General features: G+C 40.5%; 1 protein-coding gene across 3 annotated transcripts in view; it reads left to right on the top strand.

Moving 5' to 3' along the window:
* The window catches only part of LOC121283839 (sestrin-3-like), a 117,932-nt gene that overhangs the window by 90,047 nt on the left and 10,513 nt on the right, over nucleotides 1-17,372 (top strand). For all 3 annotated transcript variants that reach the window (XM_041198619.1, XM_041198618.1, XM_041198620.1), the window contains exons 8-10: nucleotides 12,149-12,267; nucleotides 14,335-14,525; nucleotides 16,609-16,753. In XM_041198619.1, coding sequence (XP_041054553.1) covers nucleotides 12,149-12,267; nucleotides 14,335-14,525; nucleotides 16,609-16,753 — 455 coding nt within the window. The remainder of the gene's footprint in view (nucleotides 1-12,148; nucleotides 12,268-14,334; nucleotides 14,526-16,608; nucleotides 16,754-17,372) is intronic.

Raw genomic sequence — 17,372 nt, 5'->3', positions numbered from 1 at the left:
TCCCCTTTTTTCCAATAATTTATAATTTAAAAAAAAAAAATTTCTTTTCCCACCTATAATTAAATTTATTTCGATCTATTGTTTTATCCCCACCACCACTAGGGCCATCTGCCACTTGCTTGTCCTGCTTGCTACCCTTAATGTCCCCATTAGCACATTCCTTAGATAATATCACCACATTCAACACCCCTTTGTCCTTTTGTCTATGACATATTTGGCAATCTCTTCTTTGCCTCCACCTATCACTGGCCCTCTATCCAGCTCTACCTGTCCCACCCTCCTCTACCAGCTTATATTTCACCTCATTTTCTCTATTTCCTTAGTTCTGAAGAAGAGTCATACGGACTCGAAATGTCAACTGTGTTCCTCAGCGGGGATCTCTAAGCCTGCCTGAAGTGCTGATCTCCCACCACCACCTGCAGGGACGTGGAACCAGTGGATGTGAAAATCCCAGTAGCCTACATTAACAGACCTTAATAGGACTTTAATTGGCTTAATAGCCTACCCACTTTTCCCTATCCCACCTCCAGGGAAAATGACTCGACCGCTTTTGAGGTCAGGGAACTGGGACACAGGCCTATGGTGTGAAATTTCTCATGCACATCAACTTCTGTTCTTGCGCCAACAGGGGCTAAAAATTCTGCCCTCTGAACTTAATTTTGACAGTTTATGGCCAAATGTTTGTTTGGAGCCACAATCCATAATGTATAAGGAGTAAATAGTAAAGGAGGTTATTTCGGATGGAGCTTCTCTAAGAATTGACAGTGATTTCTGTCGATTGCCTATTTCTTCCACCCTTTCACTCCACTCCCTTCCTACTAATAAGTTGAAGTAGAAGGACTTATGAAAATGCTAATAGACTTAAAACAAATATATATATATATATTATATAAAGGCTAATGCTCCAGTGTCTGGTAAAGCCTGTTTTCTTTTAATGCAAAAAGAAGATAGATCTTGTCTCATACTTGATCACTTGTGACATGTTCCAGGCCTGACCTGATAAACATCTTTTTGGACAAAAATGGTCTGTATTCCATACACATCTATTCTGGTGATGTTCAATTACTGGGCTTTTGATAAACAGCAAGTTGTCAGCTCAGTTCAGTGGTAGTGCACTCGCCTTTTGGAGTTGGTAGTGGCTGATGCTTCACTGCAGTACTGAGGCTGTGCTGCATTGTCAGAGGTGTCAACTCTTTGGATGCAATGTTAAACTGAAAGTCTTAACCTAATGTCTGGCTGAAACACCCCATGTCACATTTCAAAAAGGGACTTCTCTTGGTGCCCTGGCCCATGTTCAAGCTTTGGCAACAGCACCACCAGCTTAACTAATTGGTTATTCCTCTCATTACCTTTCTGTGTGCAAATAGACTTCTGTTTGCCTAGAAATCAGTTACTACACTTCAAAAATAGTTAAGTGACTGAGAAGCTGTTTGGGACATCTCAGGGATGTAAAAGATGCAATTTAAATGAAAGTTTGTCTGCCTTCCTTCTAAGGAAGTTGGCCTCCTTTCAAAGGAAGTGATGGGACTACCTGAGCAGCAGCACTTGTATATCTGGTTCACTAATTTTAACTGGTTATGTTTCATATCATGACAGTGAGCAATCCTCTGAGGACAGGATGTGCACTTTGCTTTTGCAATCCTGTTTCCTATGGCTTTGACCTAAATTGTGCAGAGTTAAGTGTAGTACTTTCCTGTGTCTCAAAGATTGTCAGCAAAGTGATGGAAGGGGTCATCCACAGTGTTATCAAGCAACACTTACTCAACTAGAACCTGCTCATTGATGCTCAATTTGGATTCCACCAGGGCCACTCAGCTCCTGGCTTCATTAAGCTTTTTTTTGGTCCAAACATGGACAAAAAAGCTGAAATCGAGGTGAGGTGAGAGTGACTGTCCTTGACATCAAGGCAGCATTTGAACAAATGTGGCATCAAGGAATCCTAGCAAAACTGGGGTCAGTGGGAATTTGGGGGAGGGGGGGTGGTGGTGGTGAACTGGTTGGAGTCATACTGAACACAAATGAAAATTGTTGTGGTTGTTGGTCAATCATCTCAGTCCAGGATTTCCTCAGGTTAGTGCCCTAGGCCTATTCACCTTCAGCTGCTTCATTAATAATCTTCCCTCCATCATAAGGTTAGAAGTGGGGATGTTCGCTGCTGATTGTACAATATTCACTGACACCCCTCAGATACTGATGCAGTCCACGCCCATATGCAGCAACATTCAGGCTTGGGCTAATGTGTGGCAAGTAACATCTGTGCCAGGGAATGACCATCTCCAGCAAGAGAGAATCTAATCATTGCCTCTTGACATTCAATGGCATTACTATCACTGAATCCCCCACTATCAATCTCCTGGGGGTTATCATTGACCAGCAACTGAACTGGACTAGCCATATTAAAAACTGTAGCTACAAGAGCAGGTCAAAGGCTGGGAATTCTGTGGCGAGTAACTCGGCTCTTGACTCCCCAAAGCCTGTCCTCCGTCGACAAGACACAAGTCAGGAGTGTGATGGAATACTTTCCACTAGCCTAGATGAGTGCAGCTACAACAATATTCAAGAAGCTTGACACCACCCTGGACAATGCATCCACCACTATTAAATATTCACTTCCTCCACCATCAACATGTAATGACAGCAGTATGTACCATCTACAAGATGCACTGCAGCTTCTTCCCCAGCTCCTTCCAAACCTGTAACCTCTAACACCTGGAAGAACAAGAACAGCAGATGCATGGGAGCGCCACCACTTGCAAGGTCTCCTCTAAGCCATGTGCCATCCTGAGTTAAAACTATATTGGCATTCCTTTTGGTGTTGCTGGGTCAAAATCCTGGAACTCCCTCTTTAACAGCACTGTGGATGTACCTACACCACATGGACTACAGCTGTTCAAGAAGATGGCTCACCACCACCTTGAAGGCAATTAGGGATGGGCAATAAATGTTGGCCAAGCCAGTGACGCTGACATGAAAGAATGAAAAAAAAAATCCAAAGTTTGCATCAGGGTTTGCATCAACCTGGCAAAATCCAATAGTTTAAGGGATATTATAACCCCTGAGGCATGAGACACCTGTTTGTCATCAGCTTTAGTTTCAGCTCCAAGGAACTGTGATTCACAATAAAGATTACAGTATGCTGTAAGCACAAATGAGAGTTAGAAGATTTCCAAACTGCAGCTAAGGTGTATTACCTGTGTTCATGTATTACAACCATATGACATTAGCTGGGGTTGTTAAAGGACAAAAATCAGCAAGGATTAAACTGAAAAGGCAAGCACCATAAACATGAAGTGGCAGAACAACCACCTGGCTTAAATATGTAAACAGCTGCACCTATTTAACATATTTCTGGTGAGTGTTTTTAATTTTTTGTATACCATGTAGTTCAAAATGATTCATATTTAGTTATAAACAAAACTTTGTATTCGTATTGCTCAGATGGAATTGTATAAACCATTTTGTGCTTTCTGCTGCCTACAGTATTCCTTATGTAGAGATATTCTGGTGTGTGTTAACTTTAGTCATTAATAACACAATATCCTCTTATTTTCACAAGTTATTAACACTTATGTTACATTCATTTTTGACATTGCTATTTTAAATGAAGACTGTGATGAAATATATAAAACCTGTTTTGCGCAGAGTATTCTCTAACTGCCAAGTACAGGCCATGGAATGAGAATTCACATTAAAAAGCATTGGAAAGAGCCTTCAACAAATCTTCTGAGAAATGTTGTTGACCTTGGAAGCAGACGGAGAAAGAACTTGTGGGTGCATTGAATCCTAAGTTACTGGAGTTGTCGAATGGATACTTAGAATTGGATGGGTTTGAAGTGGGCAGTGACAGCAAATCAGAGGGGGCTGGTCATGTACGATTTCTAGGTGCAGGACCGCAAATACTTAAGTAGGCACTCGACTATTGGTGTATAATTTTTAAGATGGTTTACTAAGAAACAACAGTTTAGATATGATACATTAATTTTACATTTTTAAAAAAAAAATATATCACCTGTAACAGTTTGTGAAAGCAGCATTTTGCTCTCTAGTCAAAGTGTTAGGAAACGCTTTTCCCTTGATCTCTTGATCTTCCTCCTCTGGTCCATTTTCCATCTGAAGGAGGCAGCTGCCCAATGAGCACTACCGCCTCAGCAGCTCCTCACCAGTATAACACCAATCTATATACCCATTTTTTGTGGGGGGGCTGCTGGTAGCTTACCCAGTGTCAATCATCTACCTAGCTATTCTGACCATTGGATACAGGAGAGGTGCTCAAAACGTCAGAGTAGTTACCACCCCACCCACCTTGTGCATCACCCTGCTTGAGGTCAGCTTTTTAATTTACATGTTGCTGAGGGTCATATCCTGGTCCTCCTTAAACAACTATATAGATAAGGGGCTACAGAAGTCACTATCTTAACTCGGGAATGACAACATGAACTAAGTGACCATGCCTGTTTTCACAGACTTTGTTTAAAAATTGTTGCCTTTTCAGAAAGCTTTTTAGGGGGTGTTATATCATGCAGAAAATATCTGTTTATTCAAGACCCCAAATCCTTACACTCATGAGCTATATAGTGGCACCCTGGGCTACCAAGGTTATGAATCAGGTTCCCTACAAGAATAGGGGTATGGTAATTATGGTGGATTCTGTAATCAGGCATTTGGGCAGCTTTTTTTGTTTTGTTTTGCAGTTATGATCAGGAATCCCAAATATTACATTGCTTTCCTCAGCACCATGGAGTCACATCACAAAGTATGCAGAAAAACTGTAAAGGGAGAGTGAGCAGCACCATGCTGTTATCAATTATTTAAAGCATGAAATGGGCAAAACAGAAAAGTCAAGGGTCAACATTCCAGAAAGTGCAAGTCAAAATTGAGGGGGATACATATGAAATACACCAACTATTTAAAACATATAAAGAAATGATATTAAAACCACAGGGCTCATAGAGAATAAACTCATCAGGATGATGGCATTGGTGGGAAATTAGAGCTATTTACACATGTGCAGGAATGGCTATAATTTTAATATTCAATTTCCTTAGTTTTCATTAAAATACAACTCTCATTTCTCTTTCGGTTCTTCTGCTAATTCTTTTAAACCTGTGTCCTGTGGTTTCTGTGCCTCCTACCAGTCGAAACTGAGGTTAGGAAAACATGTTGTATGAGGTGGTGTTGTTGATGCATGTAGTGCTTTGCCAAGGAATGGTTGAGGCCAAGTGCATTGCACTTTTTAAGGGCAAATTAGATGAATATTTGAATAAGAGGAAGATCCAAGAATAGCTGGATTAATTTTAAATTTCTCAAGCAAAGACCCAGCACAGACACAATGTGTCCAAGGGCAAACCTCTTGTATTGCAAATTTCAAAGATTCAATGCTTCTATATCCCACAAGCTGGAAAACCTACAACAATAAATCATCGGCTTATCCAGAATGAGAAAAAGTTCCAGGCTTTCCAATGTCCCCTCCCTGGTCCCTGTGGTCTGAGTTCTGAATTTTTAAGCTTTGGCATTTTTGGGGTTCAATACTCAGTGGCTTCACTTGCTCAGATGTGTGTGTAAATTTGCAATGTGTCAAAGGTCATTACATTTTATTGGTTTATCATATGCCCTCATATGATCATCTTTTAGAAGGCAAAGTAACTAGGCTAGATTGTGACTTTAGCTTTCAAACCAATTTATTACACAGTGAAGATCAACTTGCTGTGATGCAACGTAGATTGTACAGAAGTAACTTGCTACTCAATAAATAGAAAGTAAGTTTAGTAAACATAATTGCAACTGCTGCACTAAGTTATATATTCTTACACGGCAGTTCTTTTCCTTTTTAGTGTCTACAAAGGCTGACTGTCACTCTCCACGGCTTCTCTCTCTCACCAATTTGAACCAGTCAAGCTGACAAATTTTAGAGAATATGGTTTTGGACCATGTTTGATATTTACTTAAACTTCTAAAATGAAGTTATTCTGTTCAGACTAATACAGTTAGATGTTTGGATTTGAACTGACTGGCGTGTACTCTCTCCACCACCCAAAACTCTTGGCTAAGCCAAAGCAACAACTGTTTGAGTATTCTTTTACTTTGAGCAAAGTTAATTTTTTGTCTTTTGTGTATTGTGACAATTAAATAAGCCAGTACAGTTGTATTTTGAACAAAACTTCATTATTGATGTACAAGCAACATATGAAAAATATTCCATTACTACTATCCTGGTGTGAAGATGAAGGTTATCTTTTTAAAAATATTTTTGGAAATGTGGTGGCATTCTGTAAAGAAGGGGGTGGGTGTGTGTCCGTTATTAATTAAACTGGGGGAAGGTTAGTAAAGACAACTTGTCTATGGGAACTGAAAGATGTCAGGTAAAGGTGCTAGATGCTTGCATTTGTAACGAGAGGCTATGGTGAAGTTGTACTTCAAGTAAATAGCTTGGGTTTGAAATTTGCATAAGTAGGGACTTGAATTTTCAGCTGTTAAATTTCAAAGGGGAGTTTAGAAGTGATGAGGGTCTTTTACAATTTACAAAGGTTTCATAATTAAACAAGGGAAGGTTATTAAATTTTATTTGACCCAAAAGTGGAGGCAATAGGAAAACATGGAAGTTTTTTATAATTGGAACAGTTAAGCTGAGGTATTTGAAAACAATGTATTCAAAGATGAAAGAGGGAAAAAGAGATTTAAGGAAAGATGTTGGCTGTGTGAGGGAGATATCCTGGGACCAGCTCTGTGCTGAGAGAAGGTGTGAAATCTGAAGCAGCCATCCAGAAACCATGAAAGTCTTTGTTTCAGAAAGCAGTCTTGTTTCTGAATAGTCTTGAATTTCTACAGCAGAGTGGAAGAGAGTGAGAAGTCATGTGATACACCTTTAGTAAAGTGAGAGCAGTTTTGCCTTGGGTAATATTACTGGATTTTTAGAGTTAAAAATCCATAAGGGAGTGTTGTCAATAAGGTGCTTGCTTGTGTGTTCTGACCAAGTGGGTTCTTTTGGGGAGGTTTTGTAAAACTCTTTTAACTGTGTAACTTTAGTCTTGTGTGCTCAAGTTTTTTCCCTCGTTCATAAATCCTTCAATTGTAAAATCCTAAAAGTATTACTGGAATTCTATGCTGCTGGGATCAATAGGTTTCTCCTCATTTTCACAATATATAAAAAAACGGTTATGATCAGTAAGACAAGTTTTTCCTTCTGGAATTTGGCTTGCTCAGCAAATACCATCAGCTGTGATTATAACACTGGTGACTGCTGGAAAGGGGATGTCTCCATCAGACCATTGACATACTCAGACATGCACAAATATGATAAAGTTATTTTAATGTAGGCAGTTGGTGGAACATGTTGACTGAAGAGCCAATTCCTCATATTTTAAAAAACGAGTCATTGTCGACATTGCTTCAGGTTTTTCAAGATGTCTGAAGACATTTAGTGATGGGATTCTGAGTTTTGTATCCAGTTCTACCATATCTGCCAGTTCTGTGCACTATGGGCAGAATTTTATGGCCATCTCATGGCAGGGCTGGAAGATACGGCAAGCTGTTCTGAAGCCCATTGACTTCAGCGGAACCAGAAAATCGTGTCAGCAGGGGGGCCGTAAAATTCCATCCTATGTTTTACAGAATCTTATCAATGTCAGATCCCCTTAAAGTGGTGGTAAATTTTGTACAAGTTTGTAAATAGAAGGAGCATATTAACTTGTACTTTTCTCCAATGTCTTTAATGTGGCATGCATGATTCTGGTAGTGAATTGATTACCACATCACTGAAAAAATTCCATGCAAACACTTTAAATATTTTACAAGTTGTATCTTTATTTTCAGTTTTAGCTTAAGGTTGTAATAAAGATAACTGCTCATGTGTAATTTGGTTTTAAATTACAACCTTCATTTGCTAATTTTTTAGCTGGAAGTAAAACTTTTTCTTGCTTTGTCTCCAGTGTCTATTACCTGTCCGTGCCAGTCTTTCAAACCAGGTTAATGTCAATTGATGGGGTAAATTTTCAACTTGTTAGGATGTAAAATTGGCCTTCTGGATCAGCTGTCTGTCATCCAATTTTCATTTGTATTGAAACCATTAGAAAAGAAACTAGATGGTTTCTGTAATGGCTGGATGATCGCCATTCCAATAACGAGTTGAAAATCTACCCCATAATCTTTGAGTATCTGCTGTTTATTATCCTTTTGATAGTTTTCAAATGTTCTGTTTCTGATCAGTTCTGCCATAGTTAACATCCATATGAAGGAGTCTTGCCATGTGTAAGTTACAACAAAGAAATAGGACGGAATCGTCTGGTCTCGTTGGCGGCGGGTGTCATGGCAGATTGGGGGGGGATCAATTCAGTGGGAGGGGCAGAAATTGGTTTTATGCCACTGTCAAAGCACAGCAGGATCATCCCGCTGGTGTCCACCGTGGCAGAGTGTGAATCCTGCTGGAGGCTGGCATGAACCAGACTTGCATCCCACTAATGGAATGCAAAGTAAGGCTTATCTGGAATTGTCCCAGCTACCCCATGCCCCCAAAAACCCACAAGTACCTGATTTACTGTTACACCGGTGGGAAAACACAGAAAAAAATGGGAGAGGAAGATGTATGGGGTGGTGAGGGGGGGTGCCAAAGGTGTACAGGGGTGGGAGGGGCAGAGAAAACAAAGGTGTTAGTGGGAGGGATGAGGGTGTAGCGGGTGGAATGCAGCAAGTGAGGAGTTAGGTGTAAGGGAGGGAGTTCGGAGGGGAAAGTGTCAGGGTGGAGGAGGGAGTGCGGATGTCCTGATGAACGTGCAAGGTAAGTCAAAGAATGCCTTCTGGGAAACAAACTGATGGTGGGTGTAAGAGGGGGCAGAGGGAGCCAGTGGGATGGGAGGGTGAGCACGCATTCAGAGCAGTAGAAGGGTCAGTGAGGGTGGTTGGTGGAGACTGAGGCAGACATGGACCCTGGGTTTGTGAAGGAAGAGGTTGGGGATGTCACCAGGGGTGGGATTCCCAGGAAAGTAAAGAGCATGCATATTCACCTGGACATCTGGAAAGACAAGGGTTCAAGTTGGTAGGTGATAGTGGGGTGGTGGGAGGTGATACCAGAGGGATCGATAATGAGGGGGAAAGTGCATGAGTGACTGGGAGAGGGGAAAGGATGGGGTTCTGACTCCTTGAGGGGAAAGGGTACCTGGAGGAACATTGAGGTGTCTTGTTTCCCCCTTGCTTTGCCACTGCAAAAACTCGCCCATGGCTACCACGATGGAGTGCAGGTCTGCACACACCTCCGCATTCTGCTGGAACAGGGTCTCCATGGCGTCCGCCATCCTCCCCGTGGAGACATCCATGCATGCAGATGTGGGTATGACTTCATCAGAGAGCAGGTGGACGTAATTTTCCAACTCATGCCACTCAGGGCTTCCAACAGCCATGTGTGATGTTCCCCCGCCTTCTGCTGACTTTCCACAATGAGTTGGAAGGCTGAATCCAGAGACTCGTCATCTGACTCGAACCTCTCAGATGCCTCTACCCCAGCAGTCCTCCGTGCTGGGGAGCTCAGCTGAACCTGCCTCTCCCTGCTTTGGCCACGTGTCCTTGCAGCGACCACCAGATGGTGAACCTGAGTCTGCTCTTGATCTAGGTCCCACCAAGATGTGTGTGTCTCTGTGCTGGTGGAGTGTGTGGGTAATCGCTGTGACGGATCCTCCAGGCTGCTTATTTCCAGCTCTTCAATGGAGGAGGTGTCCTCTTCGCTGGAAGTGAGGGACTGGCTGACTGAGGTGTGTTGGTCGCTTGGCAGAGCTCCCTGTGAAACAAAGTAGAGATAATTAGTGCATGGCAGCAGAGTGGGCGCTCACATTTGCATTGAGGGGGATGATGTGGTGCAGGACCCTCACTTGGGTGATTGCTCCCGACCTCACTGCTATAGGCATGATCCACGTCCTCGTCAGTTAGCACGATGGCATGCCCTTCAAAGTGAGTGAGGGGCCTGTTGTGGGCAACTCCACTGCAGTCTGGGACCTCCTTGCTGTTGTGAGCCAGATTCTCCTGCATGTAAACAGATGGACAGAGTGTGAGCAGGGCACATGGCACTGCGTGGAATGTTTTGTGTGGTGAGCGAAGCCATGGATGGAATGAGGATGTGAGCTCCAAAGGAAATGAGGCTGATAGAGATGTGAGGGTGTCAGTGAGAGTTAGTGGCGGTGCCCCTTGAGGTGTGAGACCGCTGTGGATGTGTGATGGGTTTGGGAATGAGCTGAGTGATGTAGTTGACTTACCCTGGCAGAACAGATGAGCGCGTTCATCCTCTTCCTGCACTGGACAGCTGACCTCCTCTGTGTTCTGGTGGCACTGACGACCACAACTGCACTGCCTCCCAGGCTGGATTGGTGACACTAGTCAGCCAGAGTGGGGTAGAGGACATTGTGACAGCCTTCCGCTTCACCAACAGGCACTCCAGAGCGGCATTACTACATTTAGGGGCTGTAGTTTTCTTTGGTTTTGGGGCTTTCTGTTGCCTGGAGCAGTCCTGGTCTGTAGATTTGCAGTGGGCTGCGCTCTGGTGCACTTTAAATATGGCGCCCAGAGTGAGGAAGTACTGAGGTCACAATGAGGCGGGCAATCTGAATCTGCCCAGCAGCGTGTTTCCTGTGGATGCATCATTAATGAGGTGAGAAGGAGGTGATACAGCATGAAAACCTGCCATTGCGGCCGGTGGATCAAATGATTTTTTTCACACCCGCTACCGCACTTAGTGCAAACCTGGGTCAATTCCGCCCATAGTTTTCTTTCACTTCCACTTGTGTCCCTGTCCGATATGTACATTTGGAAAATACAGTTGAATGCTACATACTAAAATGATCAACATGCTAAGCTGGCTGAATTCCTTTCATATGTTGAACATATCATTTGTATGCAGTACAAATGGAAACCTGCCTGTTTTCCTGTCAAGTAAATGTGGTCTGTCAGTTATCCAAGCACTGATTTTTTTTTTGGATAAGTAAACAGCATTTCTCACTAATTTGTAAAGATTGCATTGTATATGCAATATGTACCAGGGTGAGATAAATTAATCATCTTTTCTGCATTATAGATTTTTGACAATATGGTATAATTTTAATAAATTTGGAAAAAGGTATTTACTTCAGTCCTTAGGCTCAAAACAGTGCATGGTTTAAATATGACTTAGAAGATCCAGTCAGATAAATTGAGGTGCTAGTTAACTTGTTTACTGTGTCTAAATATAATGAGATGGCAATAAGGCAAATAAGATGCTGGCTAATATAGCTAAATCAGTTGTGTTCACATCTCCAGAAATTATGCTCTAGTTGTGCAGTGTTCAATTGCAGTACCTGTATTCAGTTGTCATCACGTCATAAGGGGCCTTTAACGCATGGACACAATGCAGATTGAGGTCAATCCATGGTATCAGGTGGAAAAAATAAGGAAAGAACTACACTAGGACTTTTCAACCTCAAAGGTACTTAACTAAATAAATCCTTCATGTACCATAAAGCAAGAGGCAGATTTAAAGTGGCACAGGACAAATTTAGAACAAAAACAGAATTACCTGGAAAAACTCAGCAGGTCTGGCAGCATCGACAGAGAAGAAAAGAGTTGACGTTTTGAGTCCTCATGACCCTTCGACAGAACTTGAGTTTGAGTCCAAGAAAGAGTTGAAATATTTGTTTTTATCTCTGTTTTTATCAGGACAAATTTAGGTCTGGTATCAGGAAGTATTTCTTTAGGGAATGGAACTGCTTTCCAGAAGGGTAGCTGAGGCGTGGGCACAGTTAATCTTATAAACTGCTCTAATTGCTCTATGGTTGGTATTGTGGAAGGATCAGATGAAATGAGCAGATTGTGCTCAGATGAACTATTTTGTGATGACAATTCAGCACCAACAGCATTACCATTAAAATTAATTGACTTTTTTTTAAATTACTTCTGATCTGAAATTTGTAAATTGGTGCAAGTGCAGATGTACTTTAGCGCATGAATTAGCATGGTGGTAAGTTGACATCAGATTACTAAAGATCAGGAAGTCTGCCTTTTTTTTTTGCCGTTCCATCCTAAATATTCAGCAAAACCTTCCAGTTCTGCTATTGTTTTGTTTTCTTTACCATAGGAAGAGGCTGAATTTGTCCTTCATGCTTACATTACTTATGCATTGAACTTAATGACCCAACAGCTTATGAAGATGAGTTGATTCCAACCTCTTACACGTCACGATATGTAGACGACCCAAGCTTTGGCTATAAAGATTTTGCCAGGCGAGGAGATGATCACCTTCCTACATTCAGAGCACAGGTAATTTGTCTCAGATTTGTGAAGAGTGAGATTCAAGATCAATAAAAATAGAGCTCATGCTTTTCTTTCACCTTTTGAAGCAAAAGATACTGTTTTGATCGTAATAGCCAAATATATGTAGGAATGGAGCTGCCAGGATCATTCATTCTTTACAAGTGAATAGATACTCCACATTCTGATTGGGTGTCCCTATAGTCTTTGTCCATTAAAAAATATGCTTTCTTTTATTTAAGGTTTTCAAATGTGCGAGAACACTTTTTTTTTTAGAAACCCGGCCAATTAATGATTCATTATCCAAGGCATCCTTATTAAACATTTACACACCATCCTGGAACACAATCCTTGACATTCTTAGTTGTTCAGAAATGAGTCAGAAATCAAAATTCATCAGGCATGGTAATTTGTCCCCTCTATCGAAAATCTAGAATAGGAACAATCAGGATTAAAGTGAAAGCAATTATAAATCTATTTGAGCAATACTACTAATGGCAGAACTATTTGGTCATAGCCTAAAATTACCGCACCAGGAACCCAGAGAATGACGACCATTGTGCAATGAACAGTGAATCATTGCAAAAATTTGAGAAGAAATCACAGTTTGCTAAAGTTTCCTGGGGTTTAGCACTGTAAGTTGAGAGCGAGGGAGTGGCACCAGGTCGTTTGTTCTTGCAGAGAGCTGACATGGACATGACAGGCTGAATGGCTGCCTTCTGTGCTGTAATCACTCTGATTCTATGTAGAAGAACTATATACATGTAGATATTCTGTTGTCTGCCACCAACCACATTGTTGTCAGCCCAATATCAATATTCCTGATTCTGATCCAAGGGGAATCTGACCAACTTGCCATCAACATACTCCAGAAATAGAAATCAGTGGTTTTCCTATTACAATAAGTTCAGCTCCTGCAATCTGCCAAAGCATTTGGATCAAGTCCAAGTATGATGATAATTCCGTCTGCTACTGTATTATTTCTGTCTGCTGTGGCTCAGTCGGTAGTACGCTTGCCTTGAAATCACAGGGTTACATGTTCGAGTCCCACTCCAAGGCATGAGCAAGGCATAACTGAGGAATCACTGCACTGTTTGAAGTGTCGTCTTTTGGAAGAGATGTTAAACTGAGGCCCCATCTGCCAGATCAGATGGATATAAAATATCCCTTGGTGCTATTTGTCACTGGTGACCTGACCAACAATTATCCCTCGATCAACATCACACAAAACATATTAACTGCATTAACAAATTACTGTTTCTGGGAGTTTAAATAATGGGTGCCATTTTTGCTGCAATACAAGTGATTATATTCCAAACAGTAGTTAATTGGCTGTAAGTGCTTTGTGATATAGTGGTCATGAAAAATATTATATAAATGCAAGTCTTTTCCTTTGTTTCTTTATTATTTTTGGAGTATAAAGCATAGATTAGATTATTAGTCTATTAAGTGACCCAGATGGGACTTGCCCGGTAAATTGTAAGATTAGAGAGGGAGCTGTTTATGACAGTTGAGCTCCAAGGGATAAACTTGCTTTTGTCAAGCATTTGCCATCATTCAGCACTCAACTGAGGCTTAATATGAAGATCACCATATGTGGAAAGGTGAAGCACATCATCCATATCCTGCGTCCAGGTGACTGTCCAAAACTTCACATGTATTCAGGTTCATTCTTAAGAATTCAACAGTAGACAGGGCAGGTTGTATCACAATCAATCAAGTACCTTGGGTAAGCCTGAAATTGGGGGTACTCTTTTTGAGCCTCTATACCCTATGTCTACATTTATATGATGTTCAATAAGAATCACAATTTTAAAGCTGTTAAACAATGGTGAATTTCTCCCTTTAAAAATCAAGATGTAAAAAAAAGTTTCAAGTTTCCAGTGCCAGGAAATGGGAACAACATCAGAAGTTTTTTTTTGTTAGCTATTTGACCTCTTGTCTAACCATACATTCTGCTTGATTTTTTTTTTTAACCCTGCTACCTTGACTAAAGAAAATGGTCTATATCGCTACTCATATTTTCATCTTATTCCCCATATGGACCTCTTGGGATATCTATCTCTCTTTCTGCAGGACTACTCCTGGGAGGACCATGGTTTTTCCCTTGTTAACCGACTTTATTCTGATATTGGCCAACTGCTGGACGAAAAGTTTCGTATGGTCCGCAACCTAACGTACAACACGATGGCTATACATGAAGATGTGGACACAACCATGTTAAGAAGAGCTATATGGAACTATGTTCACTGCATGTTTGGCATAAGGTAAAGCTTCATATCTGAAAATGAAATGCTGCATCTTCAAAGAAATTGCATTTGACTTGATGTTTAACTAACTTTTTTGCAGGATATACAACTTTGCTTGAGCTTTGAATAGTCTAAAACAGTTGAGGCAAAAACTCTTAATTGAACATTTTAAAAGAACAAGTTGCAGTTTGAAACTGACAGATGTACTGCTCAAACACAGCAAATATTCCTAATCACATTTATATGCTCTATTCCCATATCCCTTCACATCCTTTTCTTGAATGTTGACATACTTCCTGCCTCAACCACTAGCCCTGGAAGTGAACACAATAAGAGTCGCAACTCAAACAACAACAGAGGTTTCCTGTGCCCTCTGTTATAAATATCTTGCATTTAATCTTGTATCTTGTCCGCAAACTACTGGCAAAATCTGCTATCTACCTTGCACCATCCTTTCAAAATTCTAAACACCTCATCATCACCCCATGTTATGTATTTTATAATATAAAAGTCCCAATATTTTAAATCTGACTTCATAATTGTATTTCCTCATACCAGATCATATTCTAGAGAATATGATTATACTCTATATAATATCTCAATATCCTCCTATGATATTGAGCCCAAAACTGCATATGATGCTCTAAGATCTTAAGCTTTGATGTCGGCTCTTCATTATCTCTCTGCTTCCATATTCTTCATCAGATTAAAATCCAGACTTTCATTAGCTTTTTTTTAATGGCTTTAGCGACTTAAGTTTCAGCTTTGATGCCCTCTGTTTACCTCAATTTATCAGCCACCTTTGGCCCAGTTTCCTATTTTATCAAATATTTCTAGCTTCCTTCTAGCCTTATGAAGAAATAATATCAGCATGTTTTGTGTCAACTACAAGTTGCAGCACCTCTCCCTTTAGGCCAAATCATTGATGCATATAGTAAACAGAAGTAGTCACAGACTGAATCCTGTGAGACACTACCACCACTTCCAAGCACCATGGACAAAAAATTGCCCTGGGCTTCTATTCTGTTTAGTTCTTCCTAATTAATTTTTCAATTCGGTTTATTATCTTTCCCTTATTCTGTAGCAACTTTCCCTGTGATACCTTGTTAAAGACTTGCCTAAATTCTTTGTAAAACACACCCATTTCATTTGTTATCTACCATGTCTGTTATCTCCTCAAAGAATTATATAAATAAGATCTGTCAAGCTTGAATGTTATTTATAAAATGTGTACTGGCTACTTAATATTTCCTCTTTAACTGGATATGTAATGAGATGTGCTTAATGCTTTCCAAAATAGACTAGTGCAGCTGCATTTGTTTTTACAGGGAACAGTGATGATGATATAAAAAAAAAATGATGTTTCAGCCATAGGGAAGGTGTTGGCATAATGGTAATGTCACTGGACTAGTAAGCCAGGGCCTCTGGATAATTCTCTGGGAACGTGGGTTCAAATCCCACCATGGCAGCTGGTGGAATTTAAATTTGGGTAATAAACATCGTCTCAGTAATGGTGATCATGAAACTAGCATTGATTTGTCATTTAAAAACCCATTTGATTCACTAAGGAAATCTGCCTACATGTGACTCCAGATCCACAGCAATGTGGCTGACTCTCAACTGCCCTCTGAAATGGCCTAGCAAGCTACCTTAGTTCAAGGGCACTTAGGGGTGGGCAACAAATGCTGGTGATGCCCACATCCCATTTAAGAAGTTTTTAAAAATTAACCATATTCTCCAAATGCAAAAATTTGGACTAATTTGACCTTCAATTATTCGAGTTGAGCTAACAAGATGGCAACAAACCATTTTTAGAAAAAACTTGGAGCAATTTAATTTGACTTGTTTTCCACTCTACTATAGGTAATTGTGTTCAATGGGATGTGCTGACAAGGCTGCATTTATTGCACCTCTAATTGGCCTGAAAATGTGGTGGTGGCCTTGTTGAACCACTGCAGCCCTAATTCTAATAGTATTTCCTGATTTCGTTTATGGTTTTAAAACTCAAATCTCAAACAAAGTAAGTTAAATAAATATGGTGTGATATTTTTTGTGTAGTTGCTTAAATAAATGTTATTTGGAATCAATTATTTTTTTAAAGGTATGATGATTATGATTATGGTGAAGTCAACCAGTTACTAGAACGAAGCCTGAAAGTTTATATCAAGACCGTGACCTGTTATCCTGAAAGAACCACAAAACGCATGTATGATAGCTATTGGCGACAATTCAAACACTCTGAAAAGGTGAGTGCATCCAAGCTGAGAAATATTTCTGCTGGGCTCAATTAGTATGTTGTAAATCCAACCTTCTATTTAATATTAACAAAAATGCAAAAAAAATCATGCTTTCCTATTTATATTAGAAATAAATCTGACTAATTCTGTTCCCCCTCATTCTATTCTAAAGCATTAACTCCTCATTGAGAACCATTTTAAGCACCAAGTGTCCTATAGTTCCTCATCCAAGTAACAATTATTTGTATTTAAGTTTTGACCAAAAGCAGTGTCCACTGCCTACAGCAGAAGCATTTGGTGTTAATGAAAGTTGCCTGGTATAAAGGATAGATGCTTAAACCATAATTTATACTGTACACCTGTCTCCAGTGTTAGACTCTTCCTTTTGCCTCTACAACAAATGGTTTTGTCAAAGCATCAGATGGAGTGAGTGGCCCCCACGATTTGCACTGTATTTCCTTCCCTACTATCCACAATACATCACTTCTGTTCAGATGACTGTACTATCACTAACAAAGTGAAGCTAATATTCTGGACAAACACCCCCTTGGAATTATTTTTAAGGTTGAAATCCATCAATATCGGGTGCTATGGCTTAAATGGTAGCCTGTTTTGATAGTGCCTTTCT

The sequence above is a fragment of the Carcharodon carcharias genome, chromosome 11 (assembly GCF_017639515.1).
Source record: "Carcharodon carcharias isolate sCarCar2 chromosome 11, sCarCar2.pri, whole genome shotgun sequence".
NCBI classification, from domain to species: Eukaryota; Metazoa; Chordata; class Chondrichthyes; order Lamniformes; family Lamnidae; genus Carcharodon; species Carcharodon carcharias.
The sequence above is the reverse complement of the archived record's forward strand: the minus strand, read 5'-3'. Positions and strand labels throughout refer to the sequence as shown.